Source organism: Cyrtonyx montezumae, unplaced genomic scaffold (assembly GCF_038088225.1).
Source record: "Cyrtonyx montezumae isolate F1298 unplaced genomic scaffold, pur_monq_1.0 scaffold_3, whole genome shotgun sequence".
NCBI lineage: Eukaryota > Metazoa > Chordata > Aves > Galliformes > Odontophoridae > Cyrtonyx > Cyrtonyx montezumae.
Genome location: NW_027072034.1, coordinates 13,976,689 through 14,000,796, shown reverse-complemented (window position 1 = coordinate 14,000,796; position 24,108 = coordinate 13,976,689). Strand labels below are relative to the sequence as shown.

General features: G+C 37.4%; 1 protein-coding gene across 1 annotated transcript in view; it reads left to right on the top strand.

Annotated features, from left to right (window-relative positions):
- MYCBP2 (MYC binding protein 2) overlaps window positions 1-24,108 on the top strand; it is a 169,279-nt gene that overhangs the window by 3,313 nt on the left and 141,858 nt on the right. The window contains exons 2-3 of the mRNA XM_065744087.1: window positions 15,405-15,480; window positions 22,744-22,959. Coding sequence (XP_065600159.1) covers window positions 15,405-15,480; window positions 22,744-22,959 — 292 coding nt within the window. The remainder of the gene's footprint in view (window positions 1-15,404; window positions 15,481-22,743; window positions 22,960-24,108) is intronic.

Genomic DNA, 24,108 nt, shown 5'->3' with positions numbered 1-24,108 from the left:
TCCGTGTTCTGACTCACCTTGTGATAGTACCCAAGCGTGTGACAGCGTGAGGGGAGGGGCAGCACAGAGTCTCTGTACAGGGAGGTAGGGACAGGAGAGAAGAAACTTCTGTCACCTGTGCCAGGCTAACAGCTTTATGAAAGGGAACAGGAAAATGTATCTAATCCTGTAATTGAACATCACGTTCTATCAGATGACTTGACAAGTACATTTCCCACTGATATTCAGGATTGGTCTGGAAGATAAATGTATTCTGAGCGTGCCAGTTTGTAGTCCCTGCTTTGTGGCTACTGAAATACTCAATGAGTATCAGTGGTGTTATGGTTGGTAAGGTTGTGGGGGTGTCTAAAGCTGTAGTAGGAAGTATGAGACTCTTTAGAGGATGAGTGAAAACTTTGTCATTGCAACATTAACTCACTCTTGTTGGGTTCTGAGTGGATGAAACTGTCAGCTCTCTGTTCTTAAGAATAATAGAAGTTGCTAACTGCTTTTGCTCCTGAAACTTTATGTGCAGAATAGTGTACTTGGAATCAAGAATAATTTTTATGTTTTGCTGTCTTCAAATGTAACACTTTAAATTTAATCCTTGGAAGTATCCTCATCTATCTATTTGCTGCTGCTTTCTCTTTTGTACATCTCAGAATTGTCCTTGAACTGTCAGTCCCTTCCCTTTTACTTGTTTACTGTCAGAAATATCAGGGAGGTTTATTGTGTTCTTTGAAACCTTTTCTCAAATACAGATTGAAGCAAATTTTTAATGGTTCTTGTATGGCCTGTCTTGTGAAGATTTTTCTTTATTGTACAATTTTGATTAATATGAGCATTTATTACAATGATAATATATTCTGAAATAGTAATAGTTTCTTACTCATTTCTGAACATTTTACATCTGTTTTACAGTTTATCAGTTGATTTTTACCAAAAAGATTCTTCTTTTGTCTGAAGAACATAAACTGAGCAACTGTAGAAGTAACATCATGCAGATCCAGGCATCGTTTCTGAATAGGTCCTTCTTCAATTCCATATGCGTTTTAAATTATTTGTGAGGACTGTCTGGATTTCTGTAGTAATATTAGGTATCAGAGATGCAGCAGTATTTACTGAATAATAGTCAACGTTGAGTATGTTCTTTATGGACCTTACTACAGGAATTCATCCTGCTGAGCTCCACAGATTCTGATTTCACTGGAAACATCCTGTCAATTAGTTTAAAAGCATTAGGGCCTAGAAATATGGCTTTTATTTTCTGGGTTACATTTTTTTTATCTGTTTTATCTGTTACTTCTCTGCTAGGGTTGCTTCTCTTGAATTCAATCCTCCACAGGAGGGTAAAAAAAAAAGCTTGTATTTGTATTCTGGAGGAACCAAGCAAACAAAAACAAACAACACAAAGAAACAACAAATGTAATGTTGTGAAATGGCTTGCTTGTGAGACTAAGGGAGATATCAGTAATAACTGAAATACAAGATTTCTGCTGTTGACCGGAAGTCAGATTGCTGTTTCTTTAGCCATTTTGAATGAAGAAGAGGCAGCCAACTTTTGTTTTATGATCTTTTCAACTGGATAATGAGGAAATTTTTGGAGGTTGGCCAACTCATTTGTTTTTGCATTGCTGAATGATACATCCTTTGGTGCAAGTTTATCGCTAGCGCTTTGTTTCGGCCTTTCACAGTTAAGTGAAAGACTTAAGTTTTCCCTTATGCCCCTTCTTTATGCTCAGTAATGCAATGCTTATTTGACTGGGGGATGTTTTAAATATTTAAGTTTCCAAAATTTTATTGGAGAAATGGTACTGCAACACTTCACCTTTCTGCTACCAAGCTGTTAAAGAACGTGTAGATGCATAGAAAGCGTATTTGTGTATGTGAAATGTATGTTGATTTGGTAGCTGGTACATCAAAAAGCCTAATTTTTTTAATCTGAAATCTTCACAGAAGCTATAAGCTCTTATTTGTTTTGAGACTTGATGCTGTCTCTTTTGTTTTCTATTTTTTTTAATAAAACTATAACTGCAAAAAGCTTGGAAGCCTTAATTTGATTGAACAAGTAAGACTAATATACATAGAGACTAATAAAATTATTATAGCGGTATTTATTGTGAAGAATTATGTGATCTGTATTCCTGTAAAAAAAGATTGGTTTCCCTGTTTTTTGATTCTTGCGTTTTGTAAATATCATTTTACAATCTCCCTGGATATTAGGACTAGCAGACTTGAAGCTGCTTAAGGAACTAGTTAGTGAAGTCCCTTGTAATTCAGTGCCCTCAAAAACATAGGTCCATCTGTGCTGGTCACTTTCGAAGTATCACTTCTTAAGAGCACAGAAGCATACTGTTACAAGTTGAGCAGCCAAGGTAGAATGTCAGCCTGGCTGATCAGGGATTTTCTAGAGCTTATGCAGAAAATTGAAGTGCGTGGCCACTGGAAGTGAGGTTAAGTGACATGGAAGAACTGCAGCAATGCTGTTGGATGTTGAAAGGAGATAATTAGAGTTGAAGCAGGTCAATACTGTGGGGAGAAAACAGAAAAGGCTTTTTGAATTATGTTACCAGCAAAAGGAGGACCAGAGATTGGTAAGGATGGTCACCTAACAAATAGGGTAGCAAACAAAGCTTAATGTCTTCTTCACCTCTGTCTTCAACACTTACGGTGGGCCTTTGGGATCCCCAGAGCCCTGAGTTGGAGAACCCTAACTACAGGAACTATAAATTCTCCACCACCTCTGAACTTGTGTAGGATTTGCTGCTCCAGCTGAATGCATTGAAGTCTGTGGGGCCCAATGGGGTTCATCTAAGGCTCAGAGCTGGCTGATGTCATTACAAAAACTCTCCAGATTTCCAAGAAAAATAATTGGAAGAAGTCTCAGTCAACTGGAAGCTTGCAGATGTTGTCTCAGATTTCAAGAAGAGCAAGAAAGAAGACCCTGGTAATTACAGGCCTGTCAGTCTCACTTCAGTGCCTGGTAGAATTATGGATAAAGTTATTTTGGGAGTTATTGAAAAACACTTGAAAGACTCAGCAATCATTGAACAGCTGACATGAGTTGATGAGGAGAAAGTCCTGTTTAATGAACTTAATCTTTTATGAGAAGGTTATTCACCTCATTGACTAAGGGAAGCTAGTAAGTGTAATCTATTTGGATTTCAGCAAAGCATTTGATACTATTTGCATTCAGATTTTTAATTAAGTTATTAAATAAAATAAACTTTTGTATGAGGCTAGAAGTTTTTTGCTTTCTGGATTACAACAGATTCTTGGCTTCACTGACACCTAGGACAGCCTTGATGCTCTTATGTTAAGAAACCAGAAATTAAGTTCATCTCTTTACTGCAACAAATGAAATTCATGACATTGGCTAGCTTGCCCAGTGGAGGAGTTGTCTTGCTCTGTTCTGGTGCAGCCTCAAGCACTGTGGGCAGTTTTGGGTGCCACAGTACAAGACCTAAAGCTACAATATATTAGAGCGTGACCAAAGGAGGGCTATGAAAAAGGTGATGAGACTAGAAATCAAGATGTATGAGGAGCAGCTGATTTCCTTTGGTTTGCTTAGCATGCAGGAGACTGCAGGCTTCATGGTGGCATGCAGATTTTCACAAGGGAAGCGAAGGAGCAGTGCTGAGCTCTGCTCTCTGGTGGCAGTGATGTGATCTGAGGTAAAAGCATGTAGCTGCACCAGGTGCAGGTCAGGGTGGGTGTCAGGAGGAAGGTTCTTCACTAGAGGGTGGTTGGGCACTGGAACAGGATCCAGGCAGTGATTGTGGCACTGAGCAGCAGGAGTTCAAGAAATGTTAGGACAGCTCTTGTAGTTATATGGGTGGAATTTTGGGTGATCTTGTGTGAAGCCAGGAGTCGGATTCATTGATCATTGGATCCCTTTCAGCTCAGGATATTCTGTGATATATTGTGTGATCAGTTTATAGGGATTAACTGTCAACTCAATCCATGTATTTTATATATCTCTTCTTTACCTTGTATTGTGATAATGCTAATTGGTTTACAGAGTAGTTACTTCTGAGACAGTGTAGTAGATGCTTAGTCTAACATGGTTTGTATTTCTGTAGTATTTGCATGGAAGGTATAATGAACGCTGGAAAGAAGCAACTGATAACAGAATTACTAATAAAACAAGTGGATAAAAAAATCTCAGAGTGAAACCACTGTGGCAAATGGACTAAAATTTGAGTGCGATTTAAAGGACAAAGCATGGAATCTGCAAGGCAAATATTCACTTTTTCTGAATTGCTAGAAACAAATATCCATTTTTGCAGAAATGAACATGGAAATTTATTCAGAAATCTAGTGGTGCAACAAGATGTCTTTGTCCTGTTTGTAGTCATCCACCCTTCTGTTTATTACAAGGGAAGTGTGTAGTTTGGAAAAGAAAGAATGCACATAATAGAATTACATTGTCTGGTTTTGTTATTTCTTTTGGACTACAAAATAATACTGTATAGGACCTCTTGTTTCTGTGTTGCCATTTTAATTGCAGGCCAGCAGGAATTCAGCAGAATTTTCTAAAAAATTGAAACTAGGCTTTCTAGCTCTGAAGCTGTGCCTGTAGAAGAGCGTGTCCAGTAACAGCTACTGTGTAGTGACATTCTGAATGTGTGCTCATGGAAAAGCGAGGCAGTTATGTGGAAAATGTGTCCATTTGTTACTCTTCAGGTGTGTTAGTGGGTCATTATTACTTAAGATTTTTTAGTATTCATATGGTAATTGTCTCAGGAAGTGTATTTTTTTTCCCCATTATTGGCTGTTTAGTTTCAGCTTCATCATTCTTAGAGGAACTTTTTAAGCTTAGATGAAGCGTTTTTTTTAATTTTCCTTTGCTAGATTCTTGATATTCGGTGATCTCTTGGTATTGGTGTATATATCCAACTTTGAGGATCTTACTGCTCAGCGTGCTCCAGAACAATGTGTTTAATGTGTTTTAAACTTTTAAAATAGCTTATCCTTCCTGAATATTAGGTTGCGGATTATTTAAGGCACATGTGAAATGAGGACATGATGCAATCTAACATGACTTCACCAAGGGCAGTTCATGCCTAGCCAGCTAGTGACTTCTGTGATGAGGTGACAGCATTCGTGGTCCAAGGAGGGATAACTGATATCATGTACCTGGACTTGTGTAAAGCCTTTGACATGATTCCTCACCACATTCTTGTCTCTAAATTGGCGAAATGTGTATTTGAAGGCTGGACATCTTGGTGGATGAAGAATTTGTTGTATGATCACAGCCAAAGTGTTGTGATCAATGGCTCTATGTCCAGATGGACGCCGGTCACGAGTGATGTCCCCCAGGGGTCCATCTTGGGACCAGTGCTTTTCAACATCTCTATCAATGACATAGGTAGACAGTGGGATCGAGTGTACCCTCAGCAAGTTTGCTGATGACAGCAAGTTGAATGGTGCAGTTGTTAAGAATGGAAAGAAAGGATGCAACTCAGAGGGACTCAGACAGATATACAAAATGTTTTCCAAAGAACTTGAAGTAGAACAGTTACCTTGCATCTACTTTCGTAGGTAATGTTGCAGCTAGTAAGTGGAAAAACTGCATAATTACAGAAAAGAAACCACACCTATCTGTGGTTGTACTGAGAAACAGTTCTCTTTGTGCAGAAAATACTAGTTAGAGGTGCTTCCTTGTGTGTCCTTTGCTTCGAAAACATCAAAAATATATCAAATGTTTTGATTTATTAAAGGGAGTTTTATAGATACTGCTTTGCACTTCTGCAGTCCTCTTCTAGTTAAATACAAATCAGGTCAATTTTGAATTTGGTGTCATTTCCAGTGCCTGCAGTGTCTAGTTTTCAGACCATAGAGGAGAAGTTTATGGGAGGATATTCCAGTAGTCTGAATAAAATACTTCTCCTGTAGGCCTCCAACATTTTCTTTTTCAAGGAAAAATCTGATTGTGCAATGTCCTTGATTTAGCACAAGCAGTACTCTGCAACAACTAAAACATCAATGTCTTACCAATATGATTCTCATCTTGAATTTATAACACAGCGTCACACCAGCCAGAACCTGGACTACTTGGCTGCTTTTTTTCTAGATGTTACTACAGCAGTGTGGGTTTGAAACTGTTAAAAAAAGAAAACGACACTGTGAATTGGTGCTGCTGAACAGCACAGGCTGATATCAGAGGGAAGGACAGATATGGGGAGCAGGAGCAGTGACAGAGCTTCTGGCTCTGTCCTAGGTCCTGAACCTTGCGATCTCTTCGGTGGGGTTTTCAGTGCTGGGGTTGGGATTGAAGATGAAAAAGTTTGTAGGTGGTGCAAGGCTAGGAAGCGTTACAGGTGTTACTGAAGATAATAACATCAACAAGTGCTTTATTCCATGGAGAAAAAAAAATCAGTACATGAAAATGAAAAAACAAAATAAATGAAAGCCAGTTTGGAAGTTCTTCACGACAACTTCTACCTATTGCATAAAGTGATAAAGTGAAGTTAATTTCTACAGCATTACACTTCTGATTGTTCTTGATGTTGTTTTTTTCCCCAAAATTATGACAAACAGTTTTCTGTAGGAAACTTGAAGTAATTGACCTTTTCTTTGTACTTCATAGTGATGGAGGATTGGGGGAAGCATCAAAGTTTCTTTTTTTTTTCATCTCAACAGGAAAAAACTATTTAAGAGTATAAGAGAGCAGTGAAATTACATGCCAGTGGTGTAAATGATGTCAGCTGAAGGAGCGGACTTTAATAAGCAGATGACTTAGTTCTCTTCAGAGTTGAAGTAAATTCAGGCTAGCCCTGGAAAAAGAGGAAAATAGATTTTTTTCAAAAATAAAGAAATGAAAAATTAGCGTTGTTATCATAAAGGAGATTAAGACCTCAGAAAGTGTTGTCTGTTAGAATTGGCAGCATTTAGTAACTCCACAGGGAAAACACCTGCCAGCAGTTGCTGGTTCACTCTAGTAGGCAGCAAAGCAGCACACAGCTGCCTGCTTTTTACCCCATCTCCAGTGAGATGAAGGAACAAGAAAGGAAGAGTGAAAGTGAAAAGCCAAACTAAAATCTTGTAGTTTGAAAGAATTGCTTAATTAGTGAAGGAAAAGTGGAAGAAAGGAGAGAGAGAAAAGCGAGGCAAAGCCAGCGACTCACCACTTCCAACAGGTGACCAATGCTCAGCTAATACCTGAGCAAAAGATGACTAACCTCTGTAAAAACCATATTTGCACTTATTATTGCTGATCACTTCGTTATGTGGCATGAAATGTACACAGAGTTATCTGTGTAGTTATGTCCCCTCCTGAACTCTTGTGTGTTCCCTTATCTTTTTGGTGGGAGTGTAGGCTTGCAGAGTGAGAATCAAAAACAGCCTTGATGATATGCAAGTGTTTGCCCAGCTATATTCATTGTGATTTAACCCCAGTAGGTTGTTAAGTCACTGTATCGCTCCCTTTTCTCAACAGAAGGACAAAATATAATGGAAATAACTAATAGGTTGAGCTAACGGCAGGATTACAATTACCATCAGAGGTAAAACACACTTATGGAAGATACGTAGAATTTGACAGGGGAATGATGAAATTAACCTTTTTTGGTTCATTTTGAAACAGCGTTTCCAATGATTCTAGAGTGCTTTCCCCTTGTTAAATGATGTTTTAGATTGCCTGCACGAATGAAGTTTGGAAAAGTCTTGTTAAAGGTGCTATATGCATTGTCCACATTGATCTATCTGTACAAAGCAGCTTGTGTTTGTTGTGTGTAAGTACTTTTGGCAGGCATTACTAAGTATACACTTGGGTGTTGGTTATAGTCAAGAAAGCACGTGGACTGATTCAAGTGATAGGCTTGCCTTAATAGCACCATACATTCGTATTAGCTTCGCATAGTATTGTAGTTTTTATTACATTAACTTCCATGCAGATCTGCTTTTTTTTTTTTTTTGCCTATGTTTGCTGATCCAGATGGTGAGCAGTTGAAAAGCTCAGTATGTCTCTACTTGGAAACATAATCAGAAACATGGCACGTCACCAGGAAAATGATAAACACTAGATTAGAAAAAACATACTTCTACGGTGTATAAGTACAGTTGCCTCTTTATCTGCAGTCTCATTTTACTTTAGTATGTAAACAATAAGAATCACACTATAGTTGAATTTGGAAGAGACTTCAGCAGGCTAATTCAGTGTTTCTGCTCGCAGTACTATTTTTGTGTAAAGATACCTTCCAGTCACTTGTTTGTCAGTATGTACAGATGCATGGGGTTACTACTCAGACATAGGATTTTGCATTTCCCTTTGTTAAATTGGATAATGTTCCTATTGTCCCATTTCTTTGTCCAGGTAAGGTCTTTCTGGATGGTGGCATGATCATATAGTGTAACGATGACTCCTCCAAATGTGTCATCTGTAAGCTGTCCTGAAGGTGGACTTTGTCCTATCATTTATAGCATTGAGCCCTGCAATTTAGTCAGTCTTAAGTCCACATTTATCTAGCTTGTACTTCAGCAGTGTGTGTAAGGACATTGTAACTGGGAGTGCGAAAAGCCTTACTGATACTGAGATAGATGGTATTCATTGCTCTCCTGTTACCTGCCAAGGCAGCCTTTTCAGTGCTACACTTCAGTCAAGTGTGATTTCCTCTTCATAAATCCAGGCTCACTGCTCTGTCACTTTCTTGTCCTTTCTGCGTTAATTTCCAAGATTATTTGCTCTGTCACCTTCCCAGGTGATGATAAAACCTGAAGTTTCCAAGGTCCTCTGTCTTTCCCTTAGTAAAGACAGCAGGAATGTTTGTTTTCTTCTCAGAATCCTATGCCAATTGCTATAACCTTTCAGAAAATTGTTAACAGTGGTGTTGCAGTATCATCAGCTAGGTTCCTCAGCTTTTGCAGGGACATACATGCAATTTATTTAATTTTTCCCTAACCTGAACATTCTGCAGTACGGATACATTGTCTTTACTCAGTCTTGTGTGGGCATCTGATTGCTGAAGACTAATCTTACTGTAAGTAACGGAGGTGACTGAAGTTCTTTGCGACTTGGTTCTTTACCTCTTCAGCACTGGGCTCACATATTTCTTAATCTTTGTATGCCAGAGTCAGCTCTAGGTGGGCATTGTCGTATATAAAACTGTTTCTTAACACACAGACTGTCTTTGTATTCCTCCTGAACTTGATGCTGCTTCCATCTCTTGTACTCTTCCTTTTTATGCTTGAGTTTTTCTGGGGACTCTTCGTACATCTATATGCATCTCCTGTCACCTCTGCTTGACTTCTTGCATGTATTAACAGACTGTTATTGAGCTTGAAAGCGATCCTTGAAAATGAAATCTCCTGTGCCTTTCTCTGGGAGAACGTACCCTCATAAGTTTCTTCAAAGCAAGCCTCTGAATAGGCCAGTGTCTGTTCTTTTGGTGTTTAGGGCTGTGATTCTGCTTTTGCCTTGTTCTCTTATCTCAGAATGCTGAACAGCACTGTCATTGTTGCTACAGCCACAGATGCATCCAACTGTTTCTTCCTTGTTTGAATGCCAAGTCCAGCAGAATGCCTTCCCTTATTGACTCCTCAGTCATCTGTGTCATGCATCTGTACACTCCAGAAACCTTGTGCATTGCTTGTGCCCTGCTCTGTTGCCCTTCCAGCAGATGGTTAACATCCTCCATAAGTATCAAGGTCTGCAAATGTGAGGTGTCTTGTGCTCCTCATCAACTTCTTCGTGTTTAGGCTGTGAGTAGCTAACACCTGATGTTGTATTGGTCTGCACTGAGTCTAATCCTTAAACTCTCAACTGGCTCATTGTCAGCTGTTTCATCTTTTGTTTAGATCATGAAAATGAAATTATGCTGTGTTATGCAACAACAGTACTTGATGTCATGGTGAAATTTTAATGTGGGAAGATAAACTGTCAAGCTACGTAATAGAAATGTGAAAAGTATACTGTGTTATCAACTTCTTGAGGTATCATTTATACCTCACAGAATCTAGAAGAGTAACAAAGTCATTGCCTTTTTTGGTAGTCATTTTGTGTTGATGCAGCTTGGTTTCTCAAAATAATCTCTTCCTCATCTCTCTTGTAGTATATTTCAGTTCTCCAGTGGTGAATTAATGGTATGATGCTTCTGGGTGTCCGCAAAGACAAGTATTTTGAGAAACGTCTTGACAGTCAGATGTTGTAACATGCTTATTTAAAAAAGAAAATCACAGAGGCATCTAGGCTTCTTACAAATCCAGAGCCGTTCTGACAACTTTTGATGTAGAACTTAAGGTAGATGGTTTGCTGTGGTTGTATTTTAACTGTTTTAGAACAGGTTGTCTGACTGTATTGACACTTCTTAGCAAATGTGATATTCCATCTCATAGTGAATAGCCTATGGAAAATATTATTCTTCAATTTGTAGATTTTTTTGTAATAGTACAAGAAAGCTGCCAAAAAGCAGTAGTATTTATGTGCAGAAATTACATAAAAGTGAGTTTTTCTGATCTTGGACTGTTACTGGATGTGGGGGTAGCTGAAAAATGCAGTGGAAAAGACATCAGGTCATTACTTTTGAAGCAATGCCTGTATGTCAGTACCCATATTTGACTGGCCTTGTGTGAAACGTGTTGGTAGATTTACAGTTTTTTAGGTAACTTGATGCTGTGACGAGAGATCCTGAGATGTGAACGTGACAGAATGGCTATTAGGGCAGCAGCAATAATAACTTGCAGTTGTCAGCTACTTGAGTATTTCAGGTTGGGGTTTTACCTTGGGTTGTTCAGAAACACATGCTGCTTCTTATCCAGCCAAATCAACCACCAGAGGCAATGCTTCACTGAGCAGGGTGGAACACAAGAATTGTTTGATGTCACTGATCTGATTGTTTCACTTGGGTGTCACTGAGTGGTGGCTGCCTGTTAAGAACATCTCTGTTAGTCCTTGAATGCTTAAGCTAACTGCCTAAACACTATGGAAACAAAATAACTGTATGTTTGTCATTTAACTGGATGCAGCCTGACTTCCATGGGCCACTCCTATCAAATGTATACCTTTTCCCTAAGATAATTAACTGATCTAATTGAAGCCATCAAGCTTGGACAAATAAACTGACTCAAAACCAGTTTGTAAGTTTCAAACATTTTAGCACGTGCTAGGAAGTAGGCTTTTGAATTTACACTTCTTGTTTTTCTTCCCAAAAATGAAGATTTTTATTAGCAGTAAAATGACTGAGTCTTGTGCTAGACTTGTTGCTGTTAAGTCCAGCAAATATTTGATAAGAAAAGTCAGCTATGAGTACAGAACTTGTGTTGCTCTTGTTTTGCCTCAGCAGCAGGTACAGTAATATTTTTTTTCATTCAGCAGTGATTCTTTTAGTGCAACACATAGCTTAGAAGAACTTACAAAGATGTGAACACTCTATTAACATAAGGTGAACACATGCTGACTAATTCAATAACAGCGCTGGACACTCAACATGCAAAACAAAACTTCCTTCTCAAATTTAATTTCATGAATTGCAAATGAGGGCTATTCAGCCCTGGGGAAAGAATTCTGTTTGTATTTCCTCAGATCTTCCAAACAGTGAGAGCAGTGCTTTTGAGGTGATTGATGAGCATCCCCCTTGCAATGCAGGAAGTATTGCAAATGATAGCTAGTGCTACTTCTAATCTGAAGAGAAGCGAGCTAAGCATTTTGATGGCAGCTGTTACTGCCATCCACTAAATACACTAGAAAGGTGAATAGAAGTTGCAGTGATGTTATTTAAAAGCTGTTTTAAATTGGCCGGCAATCAGTTGTTGCCTTTTGTTTTTTTTTTTCTTTGAGACAGTTGATAAATATTTAAGAGTTGAATGTTTTTTGCCTCTAGTTTTATTTTCACTGAATTTTTCTGAGAAGGCTGTAGTAAAACCACATGCTCATCATTTTAGTCCATTTAACCCAAGTATTTTATTGTCAAGGTCTCCTCGTGTTCTGTACTCATGTAATTTCCTTTGTGGCCCAATTTAAAATTACAAATCCAATCTCAAATATTACAGTGGCTTGAAACTGCATAAAACTTGCCTAAAACTTGCTGGTAATTGAAAGTCACTTTATTAGACTGAACAGTATCAACATCTGACTTGAAAGTTAAAGGTTCCATCACTGGAATTAAATTGTCACCACGGAGTTTCAGGACCTTTACAACCAACAGTTTATAACTATTTGCTATTGATAACCAAAACAAGTTGATAATTTAGTTAGAAAATCCAACCTAGCCATATTAGGTGTTGTTAATCTTCAGGCAGTAGAAAAGATGGGCTTGCAATTAACAGCTGTGGTTTTAAACAGGAAATGACTCATAATCTTCCTAACATTATTTTTCATGAGTAGACCTGCCTATATGTTAGCTTTATTTGGATATCAAAATCTCATGATGTAACGGTATGTAACAGCAGTCCTGTGGGAATTGTATGTATCTTATCTTTTTTTAATTTGAACATATATTGTAAACAGATGATAGATTGCTCAGAACTGTTTATAAAGATAGAAATGAGTGGTTTTCAGTTTGTTTTCATAATTGCTTACTAGTTCTGAAGTTTCTTTTAGACCTGAGTATTAGAGGGGAGAAAAGTAATAAAACCCCCCAAAATGAAATCTTACTATAGCAGTGTTCCTGTGAGTCGGTGCTGGGTCCAGTCTTGTTCAACATCTTCATCAGCCACCTGGGTAAAGGGATAGAGTCCACCATCAGCAAGTTTGCTGATACAAACCTGGGAGGAGTGGCTGACATGCCAGAAAGCTGTGCTACCATTGAACAAGACCTGGACAGCCTGGAGAATTGGGCTGGGGGGAACCTAATGAGGTTTAACAAGAGCATGCATAGTCTTGTACCTGTGGAGGAATAACCATACAGGTTATAGGATGAGCTGCTGGAAAGGAGCTCTGCAGCGAAGGACCTGGGTGTTCTGGTGGACAACAGGTTGGCCATGAGCCAGCAGTGTGCCCTTGCGGCCAAGAAGGCCAGTGGTACCCTGGGGTGCATTAAAAAGAGCATGGCCAGGAGGTCATGGGAGGTGATCCTCTCCCTCTACTCTGCCCTGGTGAGGCTGCATTTAGACCACTCTGTCCAGTTCTGATTTCCCAGTTCAAAAAAAACCAGGGAACTCCTAGAAATAGTCCATTGGAAGATATGATTAATGTTTATAAGTATCTAAAGGGAGGTGGGAGGCAAATGAATGTGGTGTGTAGTGATAGGACAATGAGCAGCGACTGAAGACTTCAACATAGGAAGTTCTGTACTAAGTGCATTAGTATTGAAATGTAGTGAGCTGGGGGTCAGCCAGTGGAGTTAATGTCCTTCAAAAAAAAAAAAAAAAGAGAGAGAGGATGAAACTCCCTTATAAAGTTGTCTCTGGTAATTAAAAATGGTATCACTGTCCTGTACTAAAAGGCATAACAATAGAGCTTGGTAAAGAATAATATAAACTCAGTTTGCAGATTTACAGGGAAATATTTTCGGGTTATTCTGGGCTGTGTGAAGCTGGCAAGGTAAAACCTGGCCTACAGTTAAGTGTGACCTTGGGGGACCTGGTGTCTACCTGTGTGATCTAGTGTACTAGTGTAGGGAACCTGCTTTGGCAGGGGAGTTGGACTCGATGATCTCTTGGGGTCCCTTCCAACCCCTATGATTCTTTGACCATATGAGGCAATTTTTCCTCCTCTGCTCAACAGTGAATAGTAAGTACTGTTTTGGTTTTGGTCAGTGTAGCTTACATTTGATATGAAGAGATAGAAATCCTGATTTACCGTGGGCTCTACACCTTAATTTAGGATGAGAATTTTACAAAATAGTGTTTGGTCCATAGTAAAAGATAAGTGGCTACAGAATGGAAGGGACTACAGTGTTGTTCTTCATGTTTGCCAACAGAATAAGAATTGATTACAGTAAACTATAAGAAGGTATTAAAACTTGTCCAGTGTAGGAATAGCTGAATAGTGAAACAGACTATGGACAGTGATACCATATGTGGACAGTGATTTGGATATGAGACTGTGTGGATTTTTACCACTTTTCCCCTGCTCTTCTTAAATACTTTGGACAGACTTTGATATGTTTTTCTCTATTGTTGAAGTGATCTTAAGAGGTCATGTAGGTTCTTTTTATAAGTTTTAATTTACTGTGATTTTTTTTTTCTGATCTCTGAAATGCTCCTTTGAACTCCAGGATAATAGTTGGTTGTTCCTTTTTATATTCAAGACTTAAAATTTACAAGAAAAGAGAGAATTAGTTTTTGCAGAAAGCATCTTGAAGAGGAATGTGTCTCCCTCTTTCTAATTTTAGTGTTAATAGATGAGATTTCTAGCAGTCAACTTTTTGTAGGGATTCTTTGAATTTTCTGTCTGGTCAGTGTTGATAAAAGTTTAGTTTCTAGCCTTTGACTGCTGGACCACGAGACATAACTCCTCAAATGTGAATTCTGAGACATTTATAAGAACTATGTTTCTAGTCCATCAACATTTTTGTTTAGAACAAAGCTGTTCAAATAAAATACTAGATTACTTTGGTTCTCAGTCTGTTTCCAGTTTATCTGTGATTTTCAGATTCCATACTTTTATTTCTCTAATGTGAACTGTAAACCATTTGAGTAATGTTATGTTTGAGTGGCACACAGGGAATTTTAGTAGCTCTCCAGTCTAGATGAGCTGTATGCTATACAGGTAACTTCAGCTTGTTTTTGCAGAGGGCTTGTAGTCTGAACAGAGTGGAGAAATGTGGACTAAGTTAAAATGCATACTTTTCAAACAGAGTAACCTTGTGATGGTTTGTATATAGTGTTTTATTCTTTGTGTATCTTCTTTATGTTGATTTTTTTTTAATAACTGGATAATAAATTGGAGGAGAAAAAGAATGTGATAGGAATGAGGTGTAGGCAGAAGAGAATTAGAAGAGCATGTGTTAGCTGGAGCAGTATTGTGGGGGGATGGAAATAAAAAGTCCGTAAATTGACGGTGGAAGAACACTTACAAGTTTAAAAACATGCATGTTCAAAAAATGCAATTTCTTCCATCACCTGACTTCTCTGCCAAATGATGTTTTTTTTTTAAAGCTATCTTTTTGTATTGAAACACTAGGTAAAGACTACACAAAATGCATGCCTTCTCATTTCTAGCATTGGTGTGATGGTAATGGACTTGTAGTAGAAACAGTAGGGTAAAAATACAAAATTGAGAGAGGTATATTTATTTTCCTCTGCTAGTTTATATTCTTTAAATGTTAAATTAAAGACTTTGATCCTGTAGGAAAGTATCGTGTTAACCTCTGATTTATACTCTGAAATTTTGACTCTGTTGGTTCTTCACCTTAGGAAAAAAAGTTTTAGAGGTCTTATGACAATATTTTATTTGCTGATGTTGCTGTTCTCCATGAAGTGAGGAAGAAATTTTAATTATTTTATTCTCATGTTGGTTTTTTTTTTTTTTGCTCTTTTTTCAGGAGTAAGAAACTTTTTAGCAAGAAAAAATTGAAAAGGAAACAGAAGACTAAATTAAAAGTAAAAACACGCAACAAGGTACGTCTGCAACTAACTTCAAGAAATTCTGACTATAAAATGAAATAATTTCAATTGAGAGATGTGAGAAAAAATGTGTAACTAGCCATTTGTTTGTTTTGGAAATATAACAGTCCAGCAGTTTTTGTCTGTGTACTGCTTTCTTTATGGTGGTGATAGCAATTTTAACAGTTTTATTTTATGCTGAGCATTAGTAGCAAACACAGCTGGGTACAGTGTTTTTGTTTCTCCAGTTCCTGGAGTATGAATGTATCTGAAACAGTATTGGTCTATAGTTAAATTTTAAGAGATGCATGTCTAGCTTGGAGCTGGAGGCTACTGCTGCAGAGTTACATCCATGCTGGCTGAAGGAGAAAGGGAGCACTCTTTCTGAGGAATTCATAGTTATCCTTGAAAATTCCTCCATAGTGGAATAGAAACTTATCAGTTTCTGTTAATGTTTTTGTCACATGTACCCATCACTTAAATGCCCAGGAGCAATACAGTGTGTTTCATCAAAATGTTTACATGTTTTGTAAAAATCTAGGTGGAAGAGACAGCATTTTGAATTATTGCTTTTCTGCAAACTTTCTCTATTATAGAGACCTATTATTTCTCTGTTCAAAGCATAGTTTTGGAGAAATTTTCATGAAGGATTACTGTAGGATTCTTCCTAGATTCTGGTTACTGTCAGTAAAGCAAGAGAAAGCTCACCTGTAGAATGGTTTTACAGGACGATACCACTGAAATTACCAGTGAAAACACTTTGCAGTGAGTTGAATGTCTCTATAATACTAGTAAGCTGTAGGTTCCTTTGGCAGTCTTATCCCCATTTGCCATACGTCCTCTAGTTATTCTATCTCAGGACAGATGACTTTGGGAGGGTGGAGCAGGTCTTCTTAATCTCTTAATTTAGCATTGCCTTTTTGTATTCTTACTAGATTGTCCTGCTTATCTCAAGTAATGCAGCTCCAGACTAGGGCATAGAAGAGACTTATCTTCAAAACTTCTCTTTTCAGTGCTGGACGGTTAAGTACTTCTAGTCTAAAGAAAATTTTTAACTTTTTTTTCAGTTGTTGAGAAATTAAAGTTTTTAGTCATGTTTCCTTTATCCTTTTTATCAGACCCAGTGTCAACACAGAAAACCAAATTAGAAATTAGAGCAAACAGTGCAGGATGTCATTTGTTTTTGTATGTTCTTGTGACAGAAACTTGTGCTTTTAAAGTAAGTTAACTCTTAATTTTTTTTAATCACATTACTATGAAGGGAAACTTGTCTTTCTGCATAGTTGTGCCCTGGTTGAACTACTAACTTAGAAGCTAAACCTAGAATTGTCATCCCCCACAAGCTTCACAGTCCAGTGTATTTCTCGCATTCTTTTGCCTTGGATAAACAGATTTATCTTTTCTGAATGGTCAGAGATGACATGACTGTATTAAAGCCTGTCTCTTGTCAGTAGTTATAAATATGGCACCAAATGATCATCTTGTACACTGTGACTGGCAAGGGTTGTTTCCAAGATTTTTCTTGCATTTAAAACAGCTTCTTCATGAAATGTTAGGTGGGATTTTTCCACTCTTAGAAAGACAGAATGGGTTTTTGCATGTTTTTATTTTGTATGTCTCCATTCTGTTCCGTCTGTAAGGTAGATGAAACAGTCGTATTTGTCCTGAGATACAGAGTTGTGGAAAAGCACTCCATCTTACTCCTGCTTGATAACAGGAAATTGAATATTTCCTGAAAAATAAAATTGTTTTCATCTCTTCAGGCTATTAAACTTCATTTATGGACAAAATGATTTGTGGTTGGTGGTTTTGTTTTGTTTTCATTCATCTCTGTCTTGCTTTTCAATGTATCCCCATGCTTACCAATGCAGAATAAGCTTTATAATCATTTCTACTTGGGAATGTCTGAAAATAGACTTGTGTTGTTTTATGAAAACCTGGATTTCCATTTCAAGTCTCACAGTAGAGCAGATCATCCTGTAGCGATGAGTTTTCATTCTGAAGAGGAGAAATTGCAGAGATCAGTTTACTTTTTATGAACTGGTGTCTTTTAGTTTAAGCATAGGTGGCAGCTTTCTCTTACTGTTAGTGGATGGAAAGGGCCTTAAATTATGAATAAGCTGAAGGAACAAGCATATACTATGCTTACTAAAAATGACAGTTGAGTAAGAAAAGACTGAGTAATTGAAGAGGGGTGGAAAAAAAATCATTGTTGAGAAATTACAAATTAGTTTTACTGCTTAAGCATTCATGTTCTAACATTTTAAAGGTAAAAACTGGTGTCTTCTACAGTCCAGTGTTTTGGACCTTATTCTGTTATGAATCTGGGGTAATGTTTCAATTGCTCATATATGAGCCACTTTTTATACCTGAATTATATATCAGAAGTAAAGTTTTCCATGTGAATTTGGTGTGTTTCAGGTGTTTATGTTTACCATCTTCAGCAACAGGTTAGTTTTCCTCTGTTAGAAGTCTATTTCTGTCACATCTGAGAATAAGCCATCGTTGCAGTTACCTGTTCGAAGAGGAAGGAAATAAATTGGTTAGAAAGTAGACTGTTTGGATTTCATCTTTTGTTAAATGAGTATGTTTGGGTGGGAAAGAAGTTAAAAAAGACAGAGGATTCTGTTTCTCACATCTTTCCTTGCATGCATTAGGATATTTCTGACTGCTAAATGAAAAGGATGCTAGTGAGTCTCATTGCTCCATTTTATGAAGGAAATAATTTCAACTGGAATACTACTGTTGAAGGCTATAGGATTTTTAGAAGGGTTAAGCAAAACAGGAGGGGTGAGAGAGTTGCCCTCTATGTTAGGAAGTGGATAGATTGTGAAGAGTTGCCTCTGACAACCTGCTCATTGCTCTGAAAGTTTGTGTGTTAAAATTTGGGACCATAACAATAAAGGACATCTATTGGTCAGGAACTACTACAGGCCCCCTGGTCAATGGGAGCCTGTGGATGAGGCCTTCTTTCCTCAGCTATAAGAGTCATGAGGCTTGTGGGCTCTCATCCTAGTGGACGTTTCAAGCACCCAGACATCTGCTGGGAAAACAACGTGGAAGGCTGCAAGCAATGCTGGTGATTCCTGGAGTGTGTTGAGGATAACTTCCTGGTCCAGGCATTGGACAAACCAACCAGAGAATGAAGCATTGCTGGGACCTGGTGCACAGCAATGCAGAGGAGATTGAAGGCAGTCTGGGCTGTAGCAACCAAGCTCTGGTTGTGAGTTTGTGGTCTTGAGGAACAGGGAGTGGAGTCAGGCCCTTGAGCTTCAGGAGAGTGAACTTTCATCTGTTTAAGGAACTGTTGGATGGAATCCCCTGGGAAGCTTCCTTTAGGACATAAAAACAGAATAAGCTGGCAGCACTTTCTGAGAGCACAAGAGCTTGCCATCCCCCAGCATAAGAAATAAAACAGAGCCAGCACGGCTAAACAAGGACCTGACAGTCAAATTTAGGGTAAGAAGGAAGGGCTATGTGGCCTAGGAAGAATACGGGGATGCTGTCTGGATGTGCGGAGATGTGATCAGGAAAGACAAAACACAGATGGAACTGAAATTGGCAAAATATATGAAAAATGTCAAGAAGAGATTCTACAGATACATTACTTAGAAGAAACATAGGCAAAGAGAGTGTACCTCTTCTGATAAATGAGAGGAGAGAACTGGCTTCAACAGACATGGAGAAGGGTGAGGCACCCAAAAAGTTCTTTGCTTCGGTCTTCACTGACAGACAGGCTTCTTGCATCTCTTGTGTCTCGGAACTTCAAGGCAGGGACTGGGGGAGCAAGTAAGACAAAATGGAAAGACAAGGAAAAAAACCTCACTGAATGAGCTAGGAAAGCAGAAAAATATTATTTTTAATATATCAGTTCTATCTCTGTTTATAGAAGAAATCTAAGAAAATAATTCTTATATAACCTATTTATTGAACAGGTAGTTTTGTGGCAAGAAGCTACTAATATTCTGGTAACTATAATCACTGAAGTTAATCACCACTGAAAGACTTGAGCAAATTAAAAAACACTAATAATTTATTGGTAATCGTGTTATGATAAAGTTTGCAGAGAGAAAGGAGAACTTGAGGATTGCAGGTACCCATCCTACTCTTCAGTGTGGAACAATGTGTCTTGTTTTTACTGGGTGCCTTTCTTTTGCTTTGATAGATGCTAAACATTGGTATCCATTTACATTTATTTTAGTTGAGTTTTTTTTCCTCTAGATAAAAGACAGTAAACAAAGTTACACTTATCCTTCAGTTTTGGCCTATTCTATCAGTTGAGCAGCTTATTGTTCAAAAGAGGATTTATTTAGTGGAGTCAGAAGGCCAATGGTTTTAAACTGCGAAAATGAGGTAGTGTATTTCAAGATTATTCTTAAGAGGCATTATCACAATTGTAGCTATATTTGTCAACTGTAACAAATGGAATATAGGATGCTCCTAGTTTCAAAGAATTTGCGATGTTCAGAAACATATTGTGGGAGAAGTGGAAATATGAAGCAAGACAAATGTAAGCAGTTTGTCTGTATCATAGCTATGTAATTCTTGTTCTGAGTCATTCTAGTGTTATTCTGTCTGTTTAGAGAATGCCTGTAGTGAAGTCTGTATGGATGGTTTTTGTCTGTATTGTACTTCTGCAGAGTAGTGCAGTGTTAAACAGAATGATTGAAGTACTTACTGTTTAAAAAGCTAAAGCATTAGGTAAGAAACTTTAATAGTGAAGTATTGAGAATAAGGAATGAGTTTATTTTTGAAAATTACTCAGCTTATTATTAATAGGCAAGAGAACAGGCATTGATATTTTATCTGGTACTGTAATGTCTAAAATTATCTGTGCTGGTGAGATGATTTGGCCAACCTATTTCAGAAGAGGTGCCTGTGAGCTACAGAACTCAGAACTGTTCCAGAACTTAAACTGTTCTGGAATAAAATCTTAAGCTGAACTCCTGGCAAGAAGGAGCTGGAAACTCATCACTGAAGTTGTAACTGCGATACGTGATACTAATTAGATGAGTGAACTTCAGCTAGAGGTATTTCAGATGACCCTGATATTTTTCTTTTCCTCTAATTGTTTATCAGAAAAATTGGAAAATGAGTAGTAAATTTACTATTTTTTTAACTTGGGAAATTCAACTGAGTTAGCATCAAAGCTGAAAGCTGCTGTTGTGTATTTGTTTTATCAGCACTTGCAAAAGTCGTGGGATATGTGTATGAATATTTGGCAGGGAAAAGAGTTGTCCTGTATTATAACCTTTTGATTTTCTGATGCCAAATGAATTCTAAGGAATGTAATACTCATTATCATTGATACCAGTGTAAATCTATTTGTGCACAGTTTGAAACTGGAGTAACACAACAAGCTGTATCTTGAGTTACTGCAATGTGCAATATCTTTTTTTTTTTAATAGCATCTTTAATAACTTAAGGATATTTATGTTGAACAAGGACTAAATTTGTTGCCTTTTCATCTTTAATGTTGTGCTTAAAAGTCTGTATTTTTTTCTTAAGGTGACTTTTCTTCTCATTTTTTACATTGTCTTCATGTTTTTGTGCATTACTCAAGTAAGAAAAATCAGCACAGTGCATTGGATAAAGTGGTGTAAACCATTGCTTCTTCATGTCCAGCTTGTAACAATTCTGCAGTAACTATGGAAAAGAAGGTTGTGCAAATATATACTACTATGATTAGAATAACACAATTCCCTTTCATTTTTGACTTAAGTATAATTGATGAAATATTATGAAGTTATTTTGAAATTTCTTTTAACTTTTGCAACGTATCTTATGCTCTGATTTAGAAGCCTGTGTCATTTCAGAAAAAAAATTACTGCACTTCATTACCAAGTTTTGATGTTCAAAGTTGCGGCTACCATTGTAAAGTAAACCATCCCTTTCAAACACTTTCTTATTCACTGGTTCTCAAACTTCTTTCCCCTTGAACTCTGCTAGTTTATGGTCCTTTTTTCCAGCCCTTGCTCTCTGTGTGTATTTCCACTGTAATCTTTTTCAAATCAGCATAATAAAATCTGCTGTGTGCTCCCATGCCTAATGAATGCATTTGTCCACAATATCTGTCCTCATTTAGAGAAAAATGAAAAGGCAAAAGCCCCATGTTCACCACCTCTAAAGAATACAACAAACAAAGCAAAGTAACCTTATGAAGGTAATCATGACTCTGACTAGTCTAATCATCCCCCAGATTTTTTACTTATTGAAGCAGGGTTATCCTACATTCTTAACCTAGGTTTTCCTTCCTTACTTTGTACCTTTTGCGTACACCAAGATGTTATAGAGAGTTCCTTACATATACACCATATGCCTTAAGTCTGGTGTGGTTTGTTTTTCTTATACCAACCTAGTCTTCTGCCATGTAAGAGAAAGTATAACCCTGACTCTTTGGCTTAGAATTTTGGTTGTTTTGAAGTCTTCCTTTTGCCCTATCTTATTTTACTACTGCAGAAAGAGATAATAGGCAGCAGAACTTAAAATGTTTTTTCGCAATATTTTTCCAAATTTAATGAGAGCCCTAAGGTTCTTCTGTGTCTCAGCACTGGTTGGCAGCAACATACCAATTGCAGATGACTAGCAAGAGTGTGGGGCACAGTGTAGCTAATGGTAGTTTCTCTGAGCAGTTTCCCAACTCTTATTTCATGGTTCAGAGCTTCTGAAGACGAGGTGGTGTCCTGTTACTTTACAGGTCTCCACAGATTTCTTTTGTTCAGTAGTTGTTCATTAGATTTTCATTAATCTTCTGTCTATGTAAAGTTGAAGAGTGCTGTTTGTTTTATTTAAAGATAAAACAGTTAATGCTCTTTAGTTTCTAAACGTTTAGCAAACAGCTTAAATCTTTATTTACTAATAGATTAAAATTAACAACTACAGTAAATAATACATTTGAAATTCATTAGTAATGCTAAAACTGATACAGATTTGAAGTTCTGTTAGTCATTTGTCTGTGGAATGGGTTTGGACCTTTCTGTTGCCTGCACTGCCTTTGGCTCTTACCATTTTTCACCTCAGTATCTTCATCACTCTGCAAGAGATAGGGACTAAAGCTAGGTGGAATATACAGAAGTTTCTCCCTCTTTCTCCTTTCTTCTCTGCCTGAAATATGATTCATATATCAACAGGAAACTTCACTCACCACTTTGAAAACCACTTGGTCAGCAAAAGTTTACTGAGAGTTTGTGGAGATGACAAATCTAGCAAAGCTTGAAACTTCAAATAAACCACAAGGCAGAGTTTTTGTTAAAATTCAATTATTATTTTTTTTTTCAGACAGAAAACCTAGAGAGTACAATAACCATACCAGATATCAGATTACATAGCAACCCTTCAGCTTTTAATGTTTACTGCAATGTCCGGCATTGTGTATTGGAGTGGCAAAAAAAAGAAGCATCTGTCTCTTTGACTTCAAAGAACAGTGTGCAGAGTGGGGACTCGGACAGTGATGAAGAGGAGGAATCCAAAGAGCCACCTATTAAACTTCCAAAGGCAAGTAACTCTTTAAAGCATAACGTGTGTAGTCTGAAACCGTTAGGTTATGTTGTTGGAGACTTACCAGTGGGATGGGCAGAATACTTGCAAGAGGAATCTAAAAATGTAATATTACATGTTAGAGAATATATCAGTAAGAAACGTGGAATAGCGTAGTTTCGAAAAAGATGGGTTAGGAAAAGAAAAGGTTTGCAAACTCTCACTGAAAGAGAGAAAGAAAAAGCAAGAGACCAGTTTTTCATTCTCAAAACAGAAAATTGAAGATGTTTGGTTATAGTTATTATAGGAAATATAAAATTGTTGAAAATATGTATTCTTCAAAATATTAATTTTTTTGGCAAAGAAGTTGTAAAATATATAAAAAAGTAACATTTTCTTATTCAACCATTACTTAAATGCTTGTTGTGACCTCAAAACTTTTAATTTTTGAGTTTGATGCTGAGGTGAAAATCATATTCAAAAAAACCATATAACCACCATTTCTGCTATTCCAGTTCTCCAGCGCTAAACTGTGGAATTGTTTCAGTTAGTAATTGGTGTGGCATACTGATGGGCTTCTTTTTGTTCTCAAAAATACTTCATTTAATTGAGAATAGGTCACACTGCCCTAAAACAAGGAAGTGTGTTGATCAGGTAAATCCCAGTTGTGCTATGTATAGTTGATGACGAGTTAGTTACTATAATGGAAGCTTACCAAATTGCTTTCTCTGCTGTTTTTCATGCATTTGGTTCACTGCTTTTTCTGACTATCAGTCTTCTGCCTCAAGACTAATAACAGAAGAAACTTCTCCATTTATTTCAGATATGGCTTTTTTCAGTTGTAACATTTCTGAAAGTATCCTAATGTTGTTTAGCTTGCACAATCAGATTTTTTGTTCCCTATAGATTCCATGAATGTGTTTTTCCCCATTCGTTTGATTGTATGAAACATAAGGTGTAATTTGCAGGAAAATTGCTGTTGAAGACTTGATTTGGTTTTTATTTTTCTTCCTCCAAAAATCAAGCAGGTTGTAAAATAGTAACTTCTGAAAGATAGGAATTGAAATAAATTGAATGACAGAGGAGACGATTACAAGGCATCCAGGTATCGGAATAGATCTGCTTTGTTGAATGGCAGTTCCATTAACAATTTTGTTTTCACATTTC